The 23,490-nt window shown below is 46.6% G+C and overlaps 1 protein-coding gene across 2 annotated transcripts in view; it reads right to left on the minus strand.

The window, feature by feature from the left end:
* Positions 1 to 23,125, minus strand: part of LOC147634388 (glutamyl-tRNA(Gln) amidotransferase subunit C) — a 79,998-nt gene extending 56,873 nt beyond the window's left edge. The window contains exon 1 of one of the 2 annotated variants that reach the window (XR_015267009.1): positions 22,883 to 23,125. Coding sequence is in view for 1 of the 2 variants with exons in the window: in XM_086805540.1 (XP_086661666.1) it covers positions 22,883 to 23,092 (210 nt within the window). In the remaining variant the exon portion in view is untranslated. The remainder of the gene's footprint in view (positions 1 to 22,882) is intronic. The other variant, XM_086805540.1, reaches the window with a different exon arrangement.
* Between the last annotated feature and the right edge of the window lie 365 nt (positions 23,126 to 23,490).

Below are 23,490 nucleotides of genomic sequence, written 5' to 3' on the forward strand. Positions count from 1 at the left end.
CATTTGTCCTCCAATCCTACAAGTCAGCTAGCTCTAGAGGTATGTATATAAGCATGGACAATGTTCATTCATAATTCATTCAATACTTTTCAGTTCTTGGCTCAAGTGTTTGATCTCTCTTGGCTTTCTACTCTCTTGTGAGATCTATATTTGCGTCCATTTCATATTCACATATTCTCACAAGGTATCAGAGCTTAGTCGGCTCCTACTGCTCGCATCCACGAGGGGTGTTGGAATGGATTCTTGTCCTCCGCTTCTCACGCACCTATGTGGTAGTCTATTATCCCGTATAGTGGGTTGGGGACAACTTAACCCCTCTCTATATAAGGCAAAATGCCCCTTGGTCTTCCCTCGTCCCACACCTTTATGGTGGTCTCATGGGATGTTCGGGTGGGGGGGAGACTGTTAGCAGTCATCTCTTGTCTGTACCATATTACTCAGTGAGGGCCTCGTTGTGGGTGTGCCCGCCCAGGAGTTCTTTCAATTTTTTCCCATTTCTTCCATGTTTTTTCCCTGTTTTTGGTCGCGGGGGCTGTCTGCTTCTGGCCGACTGTTTCTGTCCTGGCCAACTGAGGTTTTTGTCCTAGCCGACTGTGTATATGCTGGCCGACTAGCTTTATCCCAGTCGTGGACATGATTTGTTGCTGTCGGCTGTTTTTGGGATGGCCGACCAGCAGCCTAGGGCGGTATTTAGTGGTATAAATACCACCCTTGCCCCCACTCCTTTTGTACCGGATCTTTGTGTATATAGCAGAGTTTATACAGCTTCTCTCTCTCTACACTTCTGCGTTTTCTTTCTCACAGCAGCTGTCTCATTTTCTGCTATGCATTCCGACATGATATCAGAGCCCCACGTGGAATGAAACTTGGAGACAGTGGGGCCTTGAGGGTTTGCTGTTTTTTGGTGCTGATTGGAGATTTCTTGGGCTGTTCGGGACTTGGAGAACGGGTTGAAGGCGGCCATCACTGTTGGACAGCCACCATGCATAGGTGTGCAGCCTCTTCTTCATTTTTTTTGCCACCAACCCTCCCTTCACAAGACCTTGTAAACCCTTGAGATGGCAGATTTGCTTGAGATGGCTGAGAAGCACGTGAAGATCCCCACTCTCCCCACATTCCCATTGGATTGACAGTTGGACGGGACCAACTATGGCATCTGGAAGGTAATGATGGAGTCTGTCTTGGAGTCTTATGACTTGGCTGATTTCATTGTGGTTGGTGTTGCACGGCCAGAGTTGGCGGACGGGGAGCTTTAACCCTCTACTAGGAAAGAACGGGAAGCTCAGGCACAGTTATGGGTTCGTGTCAATGCCCGTGTGCGTTCTTTCATCTTCCTTAATTGCACACCCCAGGTGATTAATCATATCAAACACATGACGTTGGACAAAGGGATTTGGCAGCACTTGGCTTCTTTGTATACCAAGGTATCACCCATGAAGCGGATTTCCTTGGAAGTGCAGATGCGAGTGTTGAATCCTACAAAGTATTCAGCGATGCGAGAGCACATCAACAAACTCCAGGCTCCTCAACAGGAGGTTCTTCAGGTTGGGAAGAAGATATCGTCAGAGGACATGGCCATCACTTTGCTGTCTCATCTGACCTCTCAGTATTCAACTTTCTACTCCTCTTTGATCACGAGTGAGAGACGCAGCACCATCACATGGGAAGAGCTTGTGCCTATGGTTTTGGACCAAGAAGAGCGTTTTACGAACCCTACATGGGACGGAGGTTTTGAGGCCTTGATTGGCCAGCGATCGAAAGGCCGCAATAACAACAACAATAAGGGCAAAGGAAAGTCTTCATCAGAGAAGTCTTTTGAGAAGAAGCCCGACTCAGAGTGTGATGCTCTGAAGGCCGAGCGGACCTGTAACCATTGTGGCCAGAAGAAGAAGAAGAAGAAGAATATATTATCGTCCTCGAAAGACCGAAAAACGGCCCATGGGACCCCCACGAAGAAAGTACAAAAGCTGTAAACAAAGCCTCCTCCTTTCATGGGAGGGAAAAAAAAAAAGACTAGTGTGTGGCCAATTGCGTTACAAGGTAGTCACAATGCTTGAGAATTTTGATGAAGTATATGCCAAGGGCAGCAAGTTGGCCATGCGAGAGCAAATTCACTAAGTCAGTGTATCCTTCTAAAGTGGTGCTGAAATCTCTCCTTATGTGCTGATATTGTGGGCATGTTAAAAGAACATGCTCCTCTGTCTCCACTGCTCCCAGACTACATAGCCAGCATAATCTTTTCTCTCTCGAGACACCGCTCCATGCTCCTCTCTCAATCTCGAGAGTGTGTGACCGGGTGCGGATGAGCGCAAGACCTCGCCTGGCATTAACAGGAATGGGTGTGCTTATGTATTTCTGAGCATTATCTTCTTCTTGTGAGTATGTGACCCAGTGGTTTGGATTAATGTGCGAACAGTAGTATTCATATTTAGCCCTTTTTTCTGCTGATTGCCATTTAGTGCTTCCAATAATGCTTGGTGGAATGCTATCTCGTCTACTTTGTCTAGTGATGTATCTAGGTACGAGGCTACACCCCATCTTTGGAACCAGCCCTTGATGTCATGCATCCATCCTGATGATAGCATCTTACTTTTGTTTGTTTTTTGTGGTCTCTTACTTGCTTCCCATGCTTTCCTCGGTAGTCTCTCTACCTTCATGGATTTGACCTTCCTTATGTACTTAAAAACCCTTTCAAGTGCTCGGAGCTCAATGGGTCTGCTGCCTGTTTCAAGGAGTAATATAGAGTAAGGAGTGGTAATTTTGACTCCCAAGTGTCTTCTAAGGAATGCCTTTTGCATTTTCTCAATGTCATTCCATGTTGATAGAGAGATACTGCCACCCCATACCTCAACTCCATAGAGCACCGTTTGTAAGACATATGCATCGAATAATATGCGCCTAATGTGCCATCTCTTGGTGTTACTGCTGTTGCAATCATTCTCAAAGTGGTAATATTTCCCCCACCCAGCATCAATCCTTCTTTGTACACACTGATTCCACCTGTGATTTGCCGGGCCATCAACTCCCAGATACTTGAACGACTGCACCATCTCGATTTGCTGTCCATTATACAGAATGCATGGATAGTTGGTAGGCTGAATTGTTTTCACTACCATCATTTTAGTTTCGGTGACATTGACTGCTAGGCCACTTTCCTTACAAAACTCATGGAGCATGTGCATCATCCGCTGCATGTTTTCTGCTGTGTATGAAAAAAATACTACATCATCTGCATATAGTAGCAGTAGTATAGTGTATCCAAAAATTTGAGGGGCAGTTGGTCTCACCGCCAGGGATACTCAGGAGTGGATTCTCAATAGTGGTGCTTCCAAGCACATAACTCCTCCCCGAGTTATTACAAGATCTTCAATGGTAGACAGGTCTCGCATCTTCATTGGTGACAATTCCACTATCCCGATTCACAGTGAGAGCAGGATGGAGATTATTCCCAATGGCAAGGGGGGGAAGCATTCCTTCTCAGCCGTGGCCCATATATCAGATGGGTGTAAAATCTGTGTTCCTTAATGGTGACTTGCAGAAGAAGGTGTATATTGAGCAACCTCTAGACGTTGAGGTTCTGGGATCAAAGGGGATGGTTTACAAGTTACGAAAGGCCTTGTATGGTCTCAAGCAGGGTCCCACGGCTTGGAATCAAAAGATCAATTCCTTCTTTCTACGGACAGGTTTTCAGAGATCACTTGCAGATTCTAACTTGTATCTCTTTCCCAGGAGACTTGAAGGAAAGCCATGCAAGTGGAGATGGATGCCATTGAGAAGAATAACTGTTGGGAGTTGGTTCCGAGGCCGTCAAAACGGTAAGTCATTGGTGTCAAGTGGGTCTATAACACCAAGTATACGTCTGATGGGTCGAAGGATAAGCACAAGACTAAACTTGTGGCTAAGGGCTATGCTCAGCAACCTGGCATCGACTTTGAGGATACCTTTGCACCAACAGCGAGGATGACCACGATTCAGACAGTTCTTGCTCTTGCCTCTTCTCAGCGGTGGCCCGTATATCAGATGATGTAAAATCTATGTTCCTTAATGGTGACTTGCAGGAGGAGGTGTATGTTGAGGAACTGTTGGGGTAAAGGCGTTATGCCCACCCTTATAGTGTGTACAAGCCCATAAGTTATAGTACATAGTACACTTAGTACTTTAAAAGTACTAAGTGTACTATGTACTATAACTTATGGGCTTGTACACACTATAAGGGTGGGCATAACGCCTTTACCCCAACAACCTCCCACTTAAAGGCAAAGTGCCCTTAAGTAAAGGAAAAGAAAAATCAGCATGTACATGATAATATACAAGGCCATATCAAGGCTGAAAAATTGCCTCATCCAATGCCCATCAAGTGTCTGCAATGAGCAAACCGCTCCGGAGGCAAACTCTTTGTCAACAGATCAGCCGGGTTGTCATCCGTGTGAATCTTAACAAGCTGAATTTGCTTGTTCTCTATCACCTCTCTGATGAAGTGATACTTCACATCCACATGCTTCGTCTTTGCATGAAAAACAGGGTTCTTTGCCAACTGAATGGCACTCTGACTGTCACAATGCAACAATGGAATATCCCCTGTATAGCCCAAATCAACCACTAACCGAGATAGCCATAATGCCTCCTTGCAAGCCTCTGTGGCTGCAATATACTCGGCCTCTGTAGTAGATAAGGCAGTGCACTTCTGCATCCTGGATATCCATGACACAGCACCTCCTGTGAATGTAAACACATAACCGGTAGTAGACTTCCGGTTATCTGGATGACCGGCATAATCCGAATCCGTGTAACCATGCACTAATGCATCCTGTTTGCCAAAGCAAATGCACAAATCCTGTGTGCCCTTCAGGTATCTCATGACACCTTTCACTGCTTTCCAATGCTTCTTGCCAGGGTTGGCCATGTATCTAGAAACCACTCCCACTGCAAATGCAATGTCCGGCCTAGTAGCAACCATGGCGTACATGAGACTGCCACAAGCTGAAGCATACGGAATCTTGGCCATATCAGCCCTGTCTCTATCTGACTGTGGGCTGTCCATAGCACTGAGTTTCACATATGGAGGCAAAGGAGTACTAGTCTTCTTCCCCCCGTCCATATTGAACCTCTGCAAGACTTTGCCAATGTATTCCTTCTGAGACAAATACAACACATGCTGATTTCTGTCCCGAAGTATCCGCATACCCAAAATGTGATTTGCATCACCCAAATCCTTCATATCAAAGGTTTCATGCAGCCTCTTCTTCAAGGCATCCATCTCTTTACGAGATTTCCCGGCAATCAACATATCATCAACATACAAGATGAGTATCAATAGACTGCCATCCAAAGCTTTCTTGGTGTACAAGCAGTGATCTATGTCAACATACAAGATGAGTATCAATAGACTGCCATCCAAAGCTTTCTTGGTGTACAAGCACTGATCTATGTCACTTCTCCTGAATTTCTGTGATTTCATGAATGTATCAAATTTATGATACCATTCTCTTGGTGCCTGTTTGAGCCCAGAAAGACTCCGCATACAAGCTTCTCCTTTCCACTTACTGCATAACCCTCTGGCTGCTGCATATATATCTCCTCATGGAGATCACCGTGAAGAAAAGCAGTCTTCACATCCATCTGGATCAAGTCCAGATCATCATGCGCAACCAAAGCCAACACAGCTCTAAGTGTGGTCATTTTGACCACTGGAGAGAAGATCTCATCAAAGTCCACACCATATTCCTGCTTGAAGCCCTTAGCCACTAACCTGGCTTTGTATCTTGGCTTTGCATCTGGTGCAACTTTGAGCCTGTATACCCACTTGCATGGCAAAACCTTCTTGCCTGCAGGCAAAGGCACCAACTTCCAAGTTCCATTTTTATGCAGAGAATCCATCTCTGACTTCATGGCACGCTCCCAAAGAGCCTTGTCTGCCCTCTGTAAAGCCTCTTTATAACATGAGGGCTCCCCACAGTCAGTAAGCATCAAGTAGTCAACCCCTGGAACAAACCTGTCAGGGGCTCTGGAGGGTCTTGTGGACCTCCGTACCCAATGACCATCATTTGCAGGTTGCTGTCCAGCCTGCATATCACCCATTGGTGGCTCCTGTTCCATGCCATAAGGCTGAAATATCATGCCCGGTATCTCCTCCAACTGTGGTATATCCATAGGGATATCTTCTGCCATGTCTGGCTGTCCATTTGGACCATTTACAGCACCATTTAAGGGCTGGTTTTCCTGCTGTAATGGCTGATTTACAGCCCTTTGTTGTTGTCCATGATGTCCATCATCATCAAAGATGACTCTGCCAGGCTCCTGTTGCCTTGCAGGCTCCTTATACATGCATGTTTCATCAAAAATGACATCATTGCTGCGTATGATCTTTCTATTCATGGGATCCCAAAGTCTATACCCCATTTCACCTCTGTCACCATATCCTAGGAATATGCATTTGTGAGACTTAGGATCAAGTTTGGTGCGCATTTCCCTGCGTATGTGCACGTACGCAACGCAACCAAACACTCTCAAGTGCTTGTATGACGGAGGCTTCCCTGTTCATACTTCTTCTGACACTTTCCCACCAAGCCTCGTGTTAGGTGACCTGTTTATAAGGTGAACGGCTGTCATAACAGCTTCAGCCCAAAAACCATGAGGTAATGCAACATGTGACAACATAGAACGGACCTTCTCCTGAATGGTCCTGTTCATCCTCTCTGCTGTCCCGTTTTGTGGAGGATCATAAGGAGTAGAGAGCTCCCTCTTGATGCCTTTAGCATCACAAAAGTCCTGAAACTGTTTGGACATGTACTCTCCACCATTGTCGGAACGCAAAGCCTTCAGTGTTTTGCCAGTTTGATTCTCAACAAGAGCAACAAACTTCTCAAACACTGAGAATGTATCACTCTTCAAACGAAGAGGATAAACCCACACCTTGCGTGTGGCATCATCTATAAATGACACAAAATATTTTGCCCTCCCAAAGAAAGCTGAGGCATCTCACATACATCTGTATGCACAAGCTCTAACTGAGTATCTTTCTGTCCAAGAGCTTTCTTGTGGGGGCACTGTAGTTGCCTACCATATATACAATGCTCACAAAATTGAAAACTTGAAAACTTTAGAGAAGGCAAGTAACCCAGACGAGACAATTGCTCCATTCCTTTGACACTCATGTGTCCCAACCGGCTATGCCACATAGAGATTTCCGGCAGCTCGGTTGCATTTACATTAGCATGGTGACAAACACCTGCATGCATAAAGTAAAGAGTGTCCACCTTAGAGCCTCTGGCAACAACCAGTGAGCCCTTACTAATTTTCCACTTTCCACTACCAAATGTGGTAACATAATCAGCATCATCAAGCTGTCCAGTAGAAAGCAGATTCTTCTTGATCTCAGGCACATGCCTGACATCATGGAGCATAAGCTGTGAGCCATCTGAAAATACAAGCCTCACATCACCTCTGCCAAGAATCTTGCATGCATGGTTATCACCCAAATAAACCACTCCTTCATTGCCAGCAGTATACCTGACAAACAAGTCCCTGCAACCTGTGACATGAAAGGAGGCACCTGAATCAATGATCCATGAGTGCATACCATGACCACCTGTAAGAAGTGAATGGGCATCAAGTGAAGAAGTAAATAGGACCTCATCCTCACTGCCACCTGCATGTGACACATTGATTTCTTCAATCTTGACTCCACTTTTGCCCTTTGGCTTTACATCTTTGGCTTCATCTTTCTCTTTGTCTTTGCCTTTTCCCTTTTCCTTTTGATCATTTTTCCATTTGTAGCATTGCTTTTTAATGTGTCCCTTCTTGCCACAATAATGGCATTCCAAATCCTTTTTGGAGCGAGACTTGCTCCTTCCCCTTTCTTGGCTTTTTCCCCTTTGCTGGGATCTCCCACGTGCATTCATTGCATTGGACTTTCCAACAGAGTTGTTTTTCCTGTTCATCTCTTCTTGAAGAAGAGCACCCTCAACATCTGCATATGACAGCATAGCATGCGAATTGCTAGTGGCTGTCCTGAATGTGTCCCAACTCTCTGGCAAAGTGCATAACAAAAAAGTGGTTTTGAACTCATCGTCCATTGCCAACTTTTGATTGATGACCTGGCTGACAATACCATTAAACTCATTTAGATGGGCTGTTATAGAAGCCCCTTCCTTCATCTGAAGGCCTATGAGTTTCTTCAACCAATACACTTTGCTTGAGGCACTTTGTTGGGCATACAAGTCCTACAATCTCTGCCACATTCCCCAAGCTGTCTTCTCTTCACGAATGCTGAAAAGTAATGAATCTGACACAGACAACATGATAGTAGATCTTGCCAGCTCATCCATATCTTCCCACTCTTCAGCAGTAAGAGAAGCGGGTATTACACCCCTTTCTTTGATAGGCTTGTGCTGCTTTTTCTGGAGCAACACATTGTAGCACTGGGTTTGCCAAATATCATAATTATGCGAGCCTTCAAGCTTCTTGATGTGAAGCAATGAAGAGCTCTCACCTGTGGTTGCCATAGCAAAATGCAACCTGTCAATGCCTGAATCCCTGCAAAATGTGCAAACACTGCACCAAAAGCACACAAAGTGCTCACAGTTTTTCTCCCAAGCTTTATCTCCCACTGCGGAAGCAAGAATGCAACTTTTCTCCCACTTTATGTGATGAAAACACCAAAATCTGGTTGCTGCAGATTTTGGACAGCACCTTAAATGTGCTCTTTTGCCCTTCCAAAGTACTGTACAGCAGTACTAAGTGCTCACCTGTAATGTACCAAACCTGTACCTGCAAGTACAGCAGCTGAAATTGAACCTTTTGGTCACTCAAAACAGTGTATAGCCATGCCAAAACTTGTACAAATCTGTACCAAAACTGTACCAACAGGTACAATAGCAATAAATGCTCTCCTGGCTGTCCAAACGAGTAAAAATCAGACTTTTACAGTCCTGTACACTGCATACAACAGTCCCGAACAGAAATTGGGCAAAAGCCCCTTGACTGCAAGCTGATTTTTGAGGATTCAAGGCATAAATGTCTTGCCTGCTGCTTTGCCAAGCTCAACAAGCATACAAACTTGAAAAGCCCCTTGATTTAAGATCAATTTCTGATCATACATGGTACATTGACGCACATGAAGGCATCCAGAGTGTTCACGATGCTTCCCCCTGGCCACATATACATCAAATACATGAAAGCCCCTTGATTTACAGGCACATTGAGTGCTTGTAAGGCATCAGCACATTATCCACAGCATCAAATGCGATCGCCTGCATGCAAATCAACCCAATCGGCACAAAAGCCCCTTGATTTGCTGCAATTTGCTGCAATTTTGCCCAAATGTGCGATTTTTCACATCATACAGCATGTATGAGTGCTTAATTGCACAATTACATCAAAAGCCCCAAATTTCGACATCCAATTTCCTGCAAATTGATCCTGATTGTGACCAATGTCACCCAATTTTGCCAATTTCGCTCAAAATTGAGCGATTCCGCACTTGTACCTGCTCAATTGATGATTGTACCTGCTCAATTGCAAATCCCAAGAAAAATTGAAGCAAAATACCTTGTAATTTCTGAATTTTGTTGCAGGAAAGGGGGGGTGTGCTGAATTTGGTGCTGCTTTGCGGAAATCTGATGCTGTTGGAGGGCTCTTCAGGCGTGTAGTAAAGATTGCACTTGCTTCGGCTTTCCCACTTCGCAATACGCACAGTAAATTTTGCGAAGAACTCTGCCAAAGGCCGGGGGGTGACGTCCAATCCACTTCCTGCAGCGCACCCACAAGCTCCCCCACAGTCACATTACCGCAAGCTTACACTGTGCACCAACGGGTTCTGCCTCTCGATAAGAAAACAGGGACGATTGAAGCCTTGGACTTGTCCACTGCGCTGTAGATCCGTAAGCGCGTACGAGCACCTTCGCTTCGCTCGCCTAGCGCTAGAACTCCACGTCACTCCTTTTACGTGGACCACTACCCCACTTACGTATTGCTGCCTTCGCAATGTTCGCTCGCTTATGAGCGCCACCCGCCTAGGTGGCCAGCCGACTCCTTCACGTGTTCACGTAGAACTCCTCCACCTGCGCCTTGATACCAGTACCAGTTGATAGTTGGGCAGCCTGGGCAGCCACGTGGGCTGGCTGCGTGGGCAGCTGGTTGGCCAGCGTCTTTTGTGCTGCAAGGAGCAGGGCGACCAGGAATCAGCAGGGCGACCAGGAATCAAAAGGGGGGGGCGGCCAACAGAGCAGAAGAGGGAGGAGAACCTGGTGACCAAAGCTCTGATACCAGCTGATGGGGAGAAACAGGGTTAGGTCATGTGAGAGACATACACAGAGAAACAAGGGAGAGAGAGAGAGAGAGAGTTGTGGGGATAAGTCAACTCATGAGGCATGAGTGTGTGACTCCCCTATCACACATGTATATTGCACTAGTACACATAGTGCACTTAGTACTATTAAAGTACTAAGTGCACTATGTGTACTAGTGCAATATACATGTGTGATAGGGGAGTCACACACTCATGCCTCATGAGTTGACTTATCCCCACAACTCTCTCTCTCTCTCTCTCCCTTGTTTCTCTGTGTATGTCTCTCACATGACCTAACCCTGTTTCTCCCCATCAGCAACCTCTAGGCGTTGAGGTTTCAGGATCAAAGAGCAGGCTCCAGGGGCTTGGAATCAAAAGATCGATTCCTTCTTTCTACGGACAGGTTTTCAGAGATCAGTTACAGATCCTAAATTGTATCTCTTTTGGGAACGCGGTTTGGTCACTTTGATTATCCTTTATGTGGATGATCTCATTCTCACTGGCGGTCATGTGGAGCACATAGCTGTGACGAAGGCTGCCTTGTGCAAGGAGTTTGAGATGACCGACTTAGGGTTACTCCATTTCTTTTTGGGATTGGAGATTTAGCAGACCCAGAGGGGGTTCTTTGTTTCTCAGCAGTAGTATGTTCATGAGTTGCTAGAGACCTTTGGGATGGAGAACTGCAAGCCTATTTCTTCGCCGATGGATCCGAACACCAAACTTACAATTAATGATCCTTGTGAGCAGGTTGATGCCTCTTTGTATCGGATGCTTGTTGGTTCCTGAACACCAAATTGGACTTGAGCTTTCCAGTGGGGCTGTTGAGCTCATTCATGCAGACACCTTTGAAGACTCATTGGGACGTAGGATTGCGGATCTCACAGTATCTGCAAGGTACGAAGGATCTTGAACTCTTCTATAACACTAGAGGAGGAACGACAGAACGAGTCAAACTCCAAGGTTGGAGTGACTCAAATTGGGGAGGAGACCCAGACATGAGGGGATCTACATCAGGCTACAGATTTACCCCTAGCTCAGGAGCTATTTCTTGGAGCAGCAAGAGGCAGCCAATTATTGCCTTGTTGTCTACTGAGGCAGAGTACCGGGCTGCTTGTGGTGCTACTTGCGAGGTTGTGTGGTTGCAGAGGTTACAAGGCGCGATTAGGTTTTCACAAAAGGAACCCACGGTCATCTAGTGCGATCACCAAAGCTGTATAGCTATTGCTCGGAACCCGGTCTTCCATGCCTGAACCAAGCACATAGAGATACAATATCACTTTGTTCGTGAGAAGATTATGGCTGGTGACATCTTGCTTGTTTATTGTTCGACGGAGGACAATGCAATGGATCTCTTCACGAAGTCTCTACCTCAGGCGATGCTCCAGCAGCACTCCAGCTTACTGGGGTTGGTTCCACATCCAGGAGCTAAGAGGGAGTGTTAGCAGTCATCTCCTATCTGTACCATATTACTCAGTGAGGGCCTCTATTGTGGGGGTGTGCGCAACAGGAGTTCTCTGCATTTTGTCCTCATTTTTGGTCGTGGGGGCTGTCTGGTTCTGGCCGACTGTTTCTGTCCTAGCCGACAGGTTTTTGTCCTGGCCGACTAGCTTTATCCCAACGTGGACATGATTTGCTGCTATCAGCTTTTTTTGGGCTCAACAGCATAGGGTGGTATACACTCCTTTCTGTACCGGATCTTTGTGTATATAGAAGAGTTTATACAATTTCTCTCTCTCTACACTTCTGCGTTTTGTTTCTCATAGCAGTTGTCTCATTTTCCGCTGTGCATTCCCACAGACCCACTCGGTTGATGGCCGTCTTCCACGTGCTGCACCTGTTAGGGTTAGGGTTAGGGTTGCAAACAGACAGGGACACACACAGTATAAATAACATCAAGAACACTCAAGAGAGATGGTGATTGATGCTCAATAAAGATGATAGCATAGAATGTGTGGAGCTTGGGGGTTGTCTGCACAATATCAAAATACAATAAATATGGTAAACCCAAAGGGAGAAAAGTGCCCTTGGTTAGCCCATGTTCACATGTGGCACTACGCATAGAATATATGCCAATAAACCCCCCTGTAGTGGCAATGTTTTAGTGTACAAGCAGTGATCTATGTCACTCCTCCTGAATTTCTGAGATTTCATGAATGTATCAAACTTATGATACCATTCTCTTGGTGCCTGTTTGAGCCCATAAAGACTCTTTTTTAGCTTGCATACAAGCTTCTCCTTTCCACTCACTGCATAACCCTCTGGCTGCTGCATATATATCTCCTCATGGAGATCACCGTGAAGAAAAGCAGTCTTCACATCCATCTGAATCAAGTCCAGATCATCATGCGCAACCAAAGCCAACACAGCTCTAAGTGTGGTCATTTTGACCACTGGAGAGAAGATCTCATCAAAGTCCACACCATATTCCTGCTTGAAGCCCTTAGCCACTAACCTGGCTTTGTATCTTGGCTTTGCATCTGGTGCAACTTTGAGCCTGTAAACCCACTTGCATGGCAAAACCTTCTTGCCTGCAGGCAAATGCACCAACTTCCAAGTTCCATTTTTATGCAGAGAATCCATCTCTGACTTCATGGCACGCTCCCATAGAGCCTTGTCTGCCCTCTGTAAAGCCTCTTTATAACATGAGGGCTCCCCACAGTCAGTAAGCATCAAGTAGTCAACCCCTGGAACAAACCTGTCAGGGGCTCTGGAGGGTCTTGTGGCCCTCCGTACCCAATGACCATCATTTGCAGGTTGCTGTCCAGCCTGCATATCACCCATTGGTGGCTCCTGTTCCATGCCATAAGGCTGAAAAATCATGCCCGGTATATCCTCTAACTGTGGTATATCCATAGGGATATCTTCTGCCATCTCTGGCTGTCCATTTGGACCATTTTCAGCACCATTTAAGGGCTGGTTTTCTTGCTGTAATGGCTGATTTACAGCCCTTTGTTGTTGTCCATGATGTCCATCATCATCAAAGATGACTCTGCCAGGCTCCTGTTGCCTTGCAGGCTCCTTATACATGCATGTTTCATCAAAAATGACATCATTGCTGCGTATGATCTTTCTATTCATGGGATCCCAAAGTCTATACCCCATTTCACCTCTGTCACCATATCCTAGGAATATGCATTTGTGAGACTTAGGATCAAGTTTGGTGCGCATTTCCCTGCGTATGTGCACGTACGCAACGCAACCAAACACTCTCAAGTGCTTGTATGACGGAGACTTCCCTGTCCATACTTCTTCTGGCACTTTCCCACCAAGCCTGGTGTTAGGTGACCTGTTTATAAGGTGAACGGCTGTCATAACAGCTTCAGCCCAAAAACCATGAGGTAATGCAACATGTGACAACATAGAACGGACCTTCTCCTGTATGGTCCTGTTCATCCTCTCTGCTGTCCCGTTTTGTGGAGGATCATAAGGAGTAGAGAGCTCCCTCTTGATGCCTTTAGCATCACAAAAGTCCTGAAACTGTTTGGACGTATATTCTCCACCATTGTCGGAACGCAAAGCCTTCAGTGTTTTGCCAGTTTGATTCTCAACAAGAGCAACAAACTTCTGAAACACTGAGAATGTATCACTCTTCAAACGAAGAGGATAGACCCACACCTTGCGTGTGGCATCATCTATAAAAGACACAAAATATTTTGCCCCTCCCAAAGATAGCTGAGGCATCTCACATACATCTGTATGCACAAGCTCTAACTGAGCATCTTTCTGTCCAAGTGCTTTCTTGTGGGGGCACTGTAGTTGCCTACCATATATACAATGCTCACAAAATTGAAAACTTGAAAACTTTAGAGAAGGCAAGTAACCCAAACGAGACAATTGCTCCATTCCCTTGACACTCATGTGTCCCAACCGGCTATGCCACATAGAGATTTCCGGCAGCTCGGTTGCATTTACATTAGCATGGTGACAAACACCTGCATGCATAAAGTAAAGAGTGTCCACCTTAGAGCCTCTGGCAACAACCAGTGAGCCCTTACTAATTTTCCACTTTCCACTACCAAATGTGGTAACATAATCAGCATCATCAAGCTGTCTAGTAGAAAGCAGATTCTTCTTGATCTCAGGCACATGCCTGACATCATGGAGCATAAGCTGTGAGCCATCGGAAAATACAAGCCTCACATCACCTCTGCCAAGAATCTTGCATGCATGGTTATCACCCAAATAAACCACTCCTTCATTAATATGCTGTAAAAAGCACCTACAGGCAAAACCCCAAACGCACCGGAGTGCAATGCCGGCAACCACAAAGTCCTATGCAAATGTTTTGTCCCGAATACAAGGCTATAAACAATTGCAATGTTGAAAATCCCCAAAAAAAATTGAGCACCAATGGGCTGATTTATGTGTCAATTGCACATAATTCACAAAAGTCCCAAAAATCTGTATACCAATGAGCTTTAATTGTGCAATTAAGAACTAATTTTAAGAAAGCCCCAAATTTTCTCTGAACCCTCTTTCAAAATGTTTGCAAATTGATATTTGCAACAAATTTTTTTAAATTTTTTAGAATACCTGCACAGCAACCTATAGTCGGCTTGAGTGGTGAGAGAGTAGAGATTTAATGGCGAGGGGGCAGTTGTAGGCGACAACAGGAAGCTACAGTTGGGAATGTTCAGATGGCGCTGTAGACGGTGAGCTGGCGATTGTGACGGCGACAGCACTGGTGTCAACGGCGAAAAGGACTGCTGACGGCGTTGTTGTCGAGGACGGGATCGCAGACAGCGGGAGTCTGCACACGAACTACAGTTGGCGGCGGATTGGACGACGGCCGTGAAGGGACGGCGACGGACGGGCGTGCCCGCCGGATGGAATGGAGATGGCCACAGACTGAATATGCATGGCGACGGAATGGGCACCCAATTTTTTGCCAAAATGTGGTCTTGCCACATAAGCCACAAGTGTGGCGGGGCTCAGCCAACTGCCACCCACTCTGGTGCAAACGCCGCTTGCGAGCTAGGCAGTGGTGAAGCCCTCGGCACTAGCACCACCCAGGTGGAGAACGGTGGGCAATGGGAACTCCACGAGGAGGCATGCAAAAGGGCAACCCTGCTCTAAGACCACTATTAGGGTTAGGGTTGCACACAGACAGGGACACACAGAGAATGAACAGCACCAAGAACACTCAAGAGATGGTAATTGATGCTCACACAAAGATGATAGCATAGAATGTGTGGAGCTTGATGGTTGACTCCACAATATCAAAATACAATAAATGTAGTGTCCTTTCACACCTAATATCCGAGGAGAAACCCCAAAGGGAGAAAAGTGCCCTTGGTTAGCCCATGTTGACATGTGGCACTACGCATAGCATATATGCCAATAGTGTTAGAAGTCATCTTTTGTCTTTATCAGACACCAAGGCCTCTATTTGTGGGTCTGCCCGCCCTATATAGGTGTTTTATCATTTTTCCTCACTCCCCATATTTTTTCCCCATTTTTCCCTATTTTCCTGGGTGTGGGAGGCAGTGCAGGACCTGTCGGCTGTACCAGATGCTGGCCGACTGGTCACAGGCAGTCCCAGTTGCTCTCTGCTCCTGGCCGACTGCACACGTGTCATGGCCGACCTGATATGCTGGCCGACTGCTGTTTTTCTCTGGTCGTGGGCATTTCAGGTCCAGTCGGCTGTCCATCTACTCGCCGACCGCACTCATGGGGCCATATAAAATGGCCCCATGGCCCCCCCACCTATTGTATTCAGTTTTCCTCGGGATCTTGTGTATAGAGAAGAGTTACACGCCTATCTCTCTCCTTCTCGTGTTGTCTATTTTCTGCACTCTACTTGCTCTTGTGGTCTCAGATTTGGTTATCATTTCCGCTGCGTATTTTGACATGGTATCAGAGCCCTAGGCTCTTAAAAGATCTTGGGAGTTTTCTGAGCAAGAGGGGGATAGTTACGTTGCTGATTGGTGGACTGTTTGGACTGTTCGGGAAGAGAAGTTGCAAGAGGAAGGCGGGCTAAAGTGCTCGACAGCCACTTGCAGGTTTTGAGTTTTTTTTTCCCACCCACCCACCCTTTTCAGTTACATCCCCGCGATGGCAGATTTGTTAGAGATGGCTGAGAAGCATGTGAAGATCCCGACTCTCCCCACGTTCCCAGTGGACTGTCACAGTTGGACGGGAACAATTACGGCATCTGGAAGGTGATGATGGAGTCTGTGCTGGAGTCATATGACCTTGCTGATTTCATCGTTATCGAGATTCCAAGGCCGGAAGCAGAGGAAGGGGAGTTACTGTCCATGAAGAAGGACCAAGAGGCACAGGCACAGATGTGGGATCGTGTCAACGCCAGGGTCCGGTCATTTATTTTCCTCAATTGCACACCACAAGTAATCAATCACGTAAAGCACATGACGCTGGCCAGAGGCATATGGCAGCACTTGGCTTCTCTTTATAACAGGGTATCACCCATGAAGAGGATCTCCTTGGAAGTGCAGATGCGGGTCATGAACCCTGCAAAGTCATCGACAATGCGGGAGCACATTAACAAGCTGCAGGCTCTTCAACAGGAAGTCCTCCAGGCTGGGAAGGAGATATCATCTGAAGACATGGCCATTACTTTGATGTCCCACTTGCCTGCTCAGTATTCCACTTTCTACTCCTCTTTGATTACGAGTGGCAGGCTCAGCACCATTACCTGGGAGGAGCTTGTGCTCATGATCTTGGACCAGGAGGAACGTTTCACAAACCCTCTTCACAACGGAGGTTCGGGGGCCTTAACTGGCCAACGGTCAAAAGGCCGGAATAACAACAAGGGCAAAGGGAAGGCTTCACCGGAGAAGTCTTCTGAGAAGAAGCCCGACATAGAACGAGAGAAGCTGAAGGCAAAACGATCCTGCAATGATTGTGGCGAGAAAGGCCACTATTGGAGGAAGTGTCCTAAGCGGACTAGGAAGAGTGCTGATTCTTCAGCCTCAGCTGCAAAGACTCCTGCATTTGTGCACTTAGAGATGGTGGACTCCCGTCTTCAAGCGAGGAGGCAGTTGGCTTCACCGTGAAGGATACCCGGGAATGGATTCTTGACAGTGTTGCTTCCAGGCACATGACTCCGTCCCATGACTTCTTTTTGGACCTGAAACGGCAATCATGTCACATTTTCATTGGCGACAACTCCACTATTCCAATACACAGTGAGGGCCAGATGGAGATTATTCTCGAAGGCAAGGGGGGCAAGCATGCTTCCCGTGTTCTTTATGTCCCTGCTCTGGGTTTTCATCTTCTGTCAGTGCATGAAGTATGCAAGACTGGCTTTCGGGTGGAATTTGAGGAGCATTCAGTTGCTCTACGGGACCGTGAGACTGGCCAGGTTGTTTGGGAAGGCAATGTGGAGAATGGTATCTACAAACTCTCTGCACTCTCCTCGTTGACAGATTCTCAAGTCGGAGATTTGTGGCACTTTCGTTTTGGCCACTTAAATGTGGACGCACTGTGGCGAGCTTTCTGAGACCAGATAGTGGTTGGCTTGCCAGATGTTGGCAGTAGGCAAGGACGTTGCAGTTCTTGCATACGTGGTAAGCAGCACAGGGAATCCTTTCCGAAGCAGGCTTCCAGGCGGGCTTCAAAACCGTTGGAGTTGATTCACACTGACTTGTGTGGACCTCAGCAGACACCATCATTGGGAGGATCTCTCTATTTTATGCTGCTTGTTGATGACTGTACCAGATTCACGTGGGTCTACTTTCTTTCACAGAAGGACCAAGCCTTTGCACGGTTCAAAGATTGGCACGTGATGGTGGAGAAAGAGTCTCGATTGCAGGTAAAGACTCTCACGGCTGACAAAGGAGGTGAATTCTCCTCGACTGTATTTCTCAGATTTTGTGCAGACCATGGCATCAAGAGGGAACTTGCCAATACCGGATCGCCTTCAGAGAATGCAGTTGTAGAACGCAAAAACAGGACTATGGTGGAGATGGCGAGGACCATGCTGGAGCATCGTGGTCTTCCTCGTCCACTTTGGGGAGAGGCTGTGGCAACGGCTGTCCATACCCTCAACCGATCTCCGACGACTTCAGTACCTAACATGACTCCGTTTGAGGCATACTTTGGCAAGAAACCTGATGTCTCGCACTTCCATGTTTTTGGGAGTGATGCGTATGTACATATTCCGATGAAGCAGAGGGGGAAGCTTGACTCCAAATCCCGCAAGCTTATATTTGTGGGGTATAATTCTCTTTCCAAGGGATACAGATTATATGATCCAGACAAGAATGAGATTGTTGTCAGACGGGATGTAGTCTTTGATGAGCATGTTCCAGTATCCACTGTCGAGGAGCCGCCACTTCTTGGAGATCTAGAAGAGTCTGATGATGATTCACAGACCATTGCTCCAGTTGATCACCCTCAGTCAACACAGGAGGTTGAGCCCGCAACTGGAGTAGAGCCCCCGCAACAGCAGGAGGCTCCACGATCTGTTCGAGTACCTAGGTGGTTGTTGGACACCCTTCGGGAGTCCGGTGTCACAGAGTTACCCCCGAGTGGACCACAGAGGACGGCCCTCGAAGATCACACAGAGTCCGAGACAAAAGCAATACAGCGGAGCTTCTTTAGGTAAACTATGCTCTGATGTCTCGTATTATGCGGGACAAGGAGCCCACTTCCGTCAAGGAAGCCCTCTCATCACAGGATACTTGGAGGAAAGCCATGCAGGTGGAACTTGATGCCATCGAGAAGAACAACACATGGGAGTTGGTACCGAGGCCGTCGAAACGGTCAGTCATTGGTGTCAAATGGGTCTTTAAGACCAAATATGCGTCGGATGAGTCGGTGGACAAACACAAAGCCAGACTTGTGGCTAAAGGTTATGCTCAGCGGCCAGGCATCGACTACGAGGATACCTTTGCACCGACAGCACGGATGTCCACGATTCGGACCGTTCTTGCCCTTGCTTCTTCTCAGAGGTGGCCCATGTATCAAATGGATGTAAAATCTACGTTCCTTAATGGTGACCTGCAGGAGGAGGTGTATATTGAGCAGCCTCCAAGCTTTGTTGTTCCAGGATCAGAAGGGATGGTTTACAGGTTACGTAAGGCCTTGTATGGTTTTAAACAGGCTCCCAGGGCTTGGCATCAGAAGATTGATTCCTTCTTTGTTCGGACTAGATTTCAGAGATCGGTTGCAAATCCTAACCTGTATCTCTTTCGGGAACGCGGCATGGTTACAATTATCATCCTTTATGTGGATGATCTCATTCTCAGCGGCAGTCATATGGAGCACATTGGTGCGAGGAAGGCTGCCTTGTCAAAGGAGTTTGAGATGACTGACTTAGGCTTACTCCACTTCTTTTTGGGATTGGAGATCTAGCAGACCCAAAGGGGTTTTTTGTCTCTCAACAGCGGTATGTTCATGAGTTGCTTAAGGCCTTTGGGATGAAGAACTGCAAGCTTATTACTTCGCCGATGGACCCAAACACAAAGTTAACCATTAAAGATCCTTGTGAGCCAGTTGATGCCTCAGTATCGGAAGTTGGTTGGTTCATTGATCTGGTTGCTAAACACCAGATTGGACTTGAGTTTCTCTGTGGGGCTGTTGAGCTCTTTTATGCAGACGCCATTGAAGTCTCATTGGGACGCAGGATTGCGGATCTTGTGGTATCTGCAGAGTACGAAGGATCTAGGACTCTTTTACACAAGAGGGGATGGAGTCAGACTCCAAGGTTGGAGTGACTCAAATTGGGGAGGAGATCCAGACACGAGGAGATCTACTTCAGGTTATAGTTTTACCCTCGGCTCAAGAGCAGTTTCTTGGAGCAGTAAGAGGCAGCCAACTATTGCCCTATCTTCGACAGAGGCAAAGTACCGGGCTGCTTGTGGTGCTGCTTGCGAGGTTGTGTGGTTGCGGAGGCTGCTAGGCGAGATTGGGTTTCCACAGAGAAGGAGCCCACAGTCATCCAGTGCGATAACCAGAGTTGTATAGCTATTGCTCGGAACTCAGTCTTCCATGCCCGGACCAAGCATATAGAGATACAGTATCACTTTGTACGTGAGAAGATCTTGGCTGGTGACATCTTGCTTCTTTATTGTTCGACGGAGGACGATGCGACGGACCTCTTCACAAAGTCTCTACCTCAGGCTACGCTCAGGCGACACTCCAACTCCCTTGGGTTGATTTCACAGCCAGGAGCTGAGAGGGGGTGTTAGAAGTCATCTACTGTCTTTATCAGACACCAGGGCCTCTGTTGTGGGTGTGCCCGCCCTGTACAGGTGTTTTATCATTTTTCCTCACTCCCCGTATTTTTTTCCCATTTTTTCCTATTTTCCTGGGTGTGGGAGGCAGTGTAGGACCTGTCGGCTGTACCAGATGCTGGCCGACTGGTCACAGGCAATCCCAGTTGCTCCCAATTGCTCTCTGCTCCTGGCCGACTGCACACGTGTGATGGCCGACCTTATATGCTAGCCGACTGCTGTTTTTCTCTGGTCGTGGGCATCTCATGTCCAGTCGGCTGTCCATCTACTGGCCGACTGCACTCATGGGACCATATAAAATGGCCCCATGGCCCCCCCACCTATTGTATTCAGTTTTCCTCAAGATCTTGTGTATAGAGAAGAGTTACATGCCTATCTCTCTCCTTCTCTTGTGCTGTCTATTTTATGCACTCTACTTGCTCTTGTGGTCTCAAATTTGGTTATCATTTCCGCTGCGTATTTTGACAAATAGCACCTCTATTTCGCTTGGTGCTCCACGCTCGTATTCTTTCATTCAAACCATCCACAAATCGGTCAACCTGCTCCAACCGCCAGTCCTTGGGAGCATAAGCAAAAGCTTCCAATACCAACGAGATAATCCGTTATCGACTCGCCATATCTGTATACAACGCTCCCACTATTTCTTCAATTCACTGTGGTAATCTATGGGAATAAACTACCTCAAGTCCGCCTTGCCGTAGTCATCCTAGCAAGGTGCCTAAGGTGGACTTTCACCCACAAGAAAGCAGCATCCGTCAAAGCCGTACGCACCAAATGGAGCTGAAAAATATCTCAATCACCTGTTGTTGCCAACGTGGGGTTCAGTTGGTTATGACTTCTCCATCCATCTTCCCATTGAACTTAGGAGGCTTCAGAAGTTTCATTAATTGAGCTCGTTCCTAGCGAGGCATGGAGAAAGAACTCGACAAACTAGTAGTCCACCGACGACGAGCCAGTGAAGGTGAGCAAGAACTGTCCGGAGAATCCATTGGAGAGGGACTCTGTGAAGAAGACTATCGATAACACGAACAGCATCTCTCCTGCTGACTACTGGCAGGTGTAGAATAATGACTACCAAACTCGGAGTGAAGCTCCGGGACATCGTTGTATGCATCCAAAGTAGTGAAAAAACCCTCCTCCAGAAAGTTTTGCCACTTCGTCCTCGCAATGGTCCACCAGTTGCTCCGAAGCACGGGCACTTGTAGATTTCAGATCCAAAATACTAGGCACTCGAGGTGCCGACTCCATCCTGTCGAGATGGACAGATATAGCCTCCGTTTTAGCCACTTTAGCATCCATGGATGCCTTCATGCTAACAAGCAAATCAGTGAGTTGTGCGTCCATGACAAATATCTAGTGATCAAGGACCAAGTGAGGGATTTCAGCCCTTCACGATGAGATAAGGGTTTGGTGAAGTGGGGCAAGGCAGCACAATATACCCCAAATAAGCCAAGTGCAACGAAGAGAACCCAAATATTCACTTTCCCCAAAGCCAAACTTGTGAACTCTTGGAATATAGATGCTCTACCCTATCCAAGCAGTCAACGCACACGGACGCCAAAAAAGAAAAAAAATTTGCAAGTTTCCTAGGCTCTGATACCAATTGTAGAAAACTTGCGCCTATGTGCTAGGGTTTTCCAAAGATAGAAAGAAGAGTACGGCAGAATCACACATACAACACACCCGAGTCCTAAACTACCGCTTTGTATTATGTACAAGAAAGAAGTATAAAATTCAAGTACAAGATGTGGCTGAGAATGAAGACGTCAAATCACAACCCTGTGACCTACTGTTCACTCTTGGCTAGCACTTCGCCCACAAAGAAACGCTCTATGAAGTACAATGCTGAGGAAAACAGATGAATATGATGATTTAGCTACCTATGTATACCAATGCTTCTAATCGGCCAGCAGTACTATTGTCGGCCACTTGTACCCACCTGCCACCTCATCACCACCACGTCATCATTGCTACATGGCAGTGCCACATGTTCTCTGCACTATCTGACTCTGCCTGTCAGATGCTATCTGATGTTCGGTTGTGCCCTGCATACTCGTAGGTGTGTCACAAGCCGACAGCAGGAGATAAAACTGACTAGCATGTGAGGGGCCTATATTAGCGATGAGCAGCCTTTTGCATCATTCATCTCATACTCTCAACAAGAGCCAAGGTCCAAGGGTTGAGACATCCAGGCATGGGCTAAAGGCAAGGTGGAAAGTGTAAATCAAGGGGTCATCTTCAGGCTGAATGCTATCGCCTAAGGCCAGCTTGCAAGGTAAATATTTGATAAGAGCGATGGCCCAAGAATTGGGCGCTAAATTTACCAAACAAATCAAAGTACAACCAGACCCGTGACACAAGTGATTAAACATCAGGTAGCTCTTACTAGGATTACCTCTTTGGGTGTGAGTGTGATACGGGCTTTCTCGGCGAGCTGGAGGACATCCGGACGCTCAAACTTCTTTGGAGAAGAGCTGGTGGAAGAGCAACATCGAGACGACAAAGCCATCCGAGGCTTGAAGTGGCAGAGGCATGACGAAGAAGAAGAAGACGACGACGATGCAACCGCGAAAAACTTGCAGCTCCCCCTCATCGCGACGGCCATGTCGCACCAAATATGAGAGAAAGAGAGAGTGAGTCTTACATCCTTAATATTTATTTATTTTGTTTATTTATATATCAACTAGTTTTTTTTTTTTACTTGGCTTGAAAGTAGAAAAAGTACAGATGTTCTCGACCCACACACAAGTGCCATCGCTCACACATGGGAGATTCGACCCACAACTTGGCATCTTTCGAACTCCATTTTAACCGTTGCACTAAGACACTATCATAGCACCAACTAGTATGTTTTAAAAATTATAAACCTTAAAAATAATTTCATATTCATGATAATATGTAGATAAAAAGAAATAAAATGCTATTTATCATGTTTTGCTTCCAAGATCAACCTTCATGCTATCCTTGGTGTGAGCATTGATCATGCTATCCTTGGTGTGAGCA

The sequence above is a fragment of the Cibotium barometz genome, chromosome 11, assembly GCF_041138505.1.
Source record: "Cibotium barometz isolate CiBa-2024 chromosome 11, ASM4113850v1, whole genome shotgun sequence".
Classification (NCBI taxonomy): Eukaryota; Viridiplantae; Streptophyta; class Polypodiopsida; order Cyatheales; family Cibotiaceae; genus Cibotium; species Cibotium barometz.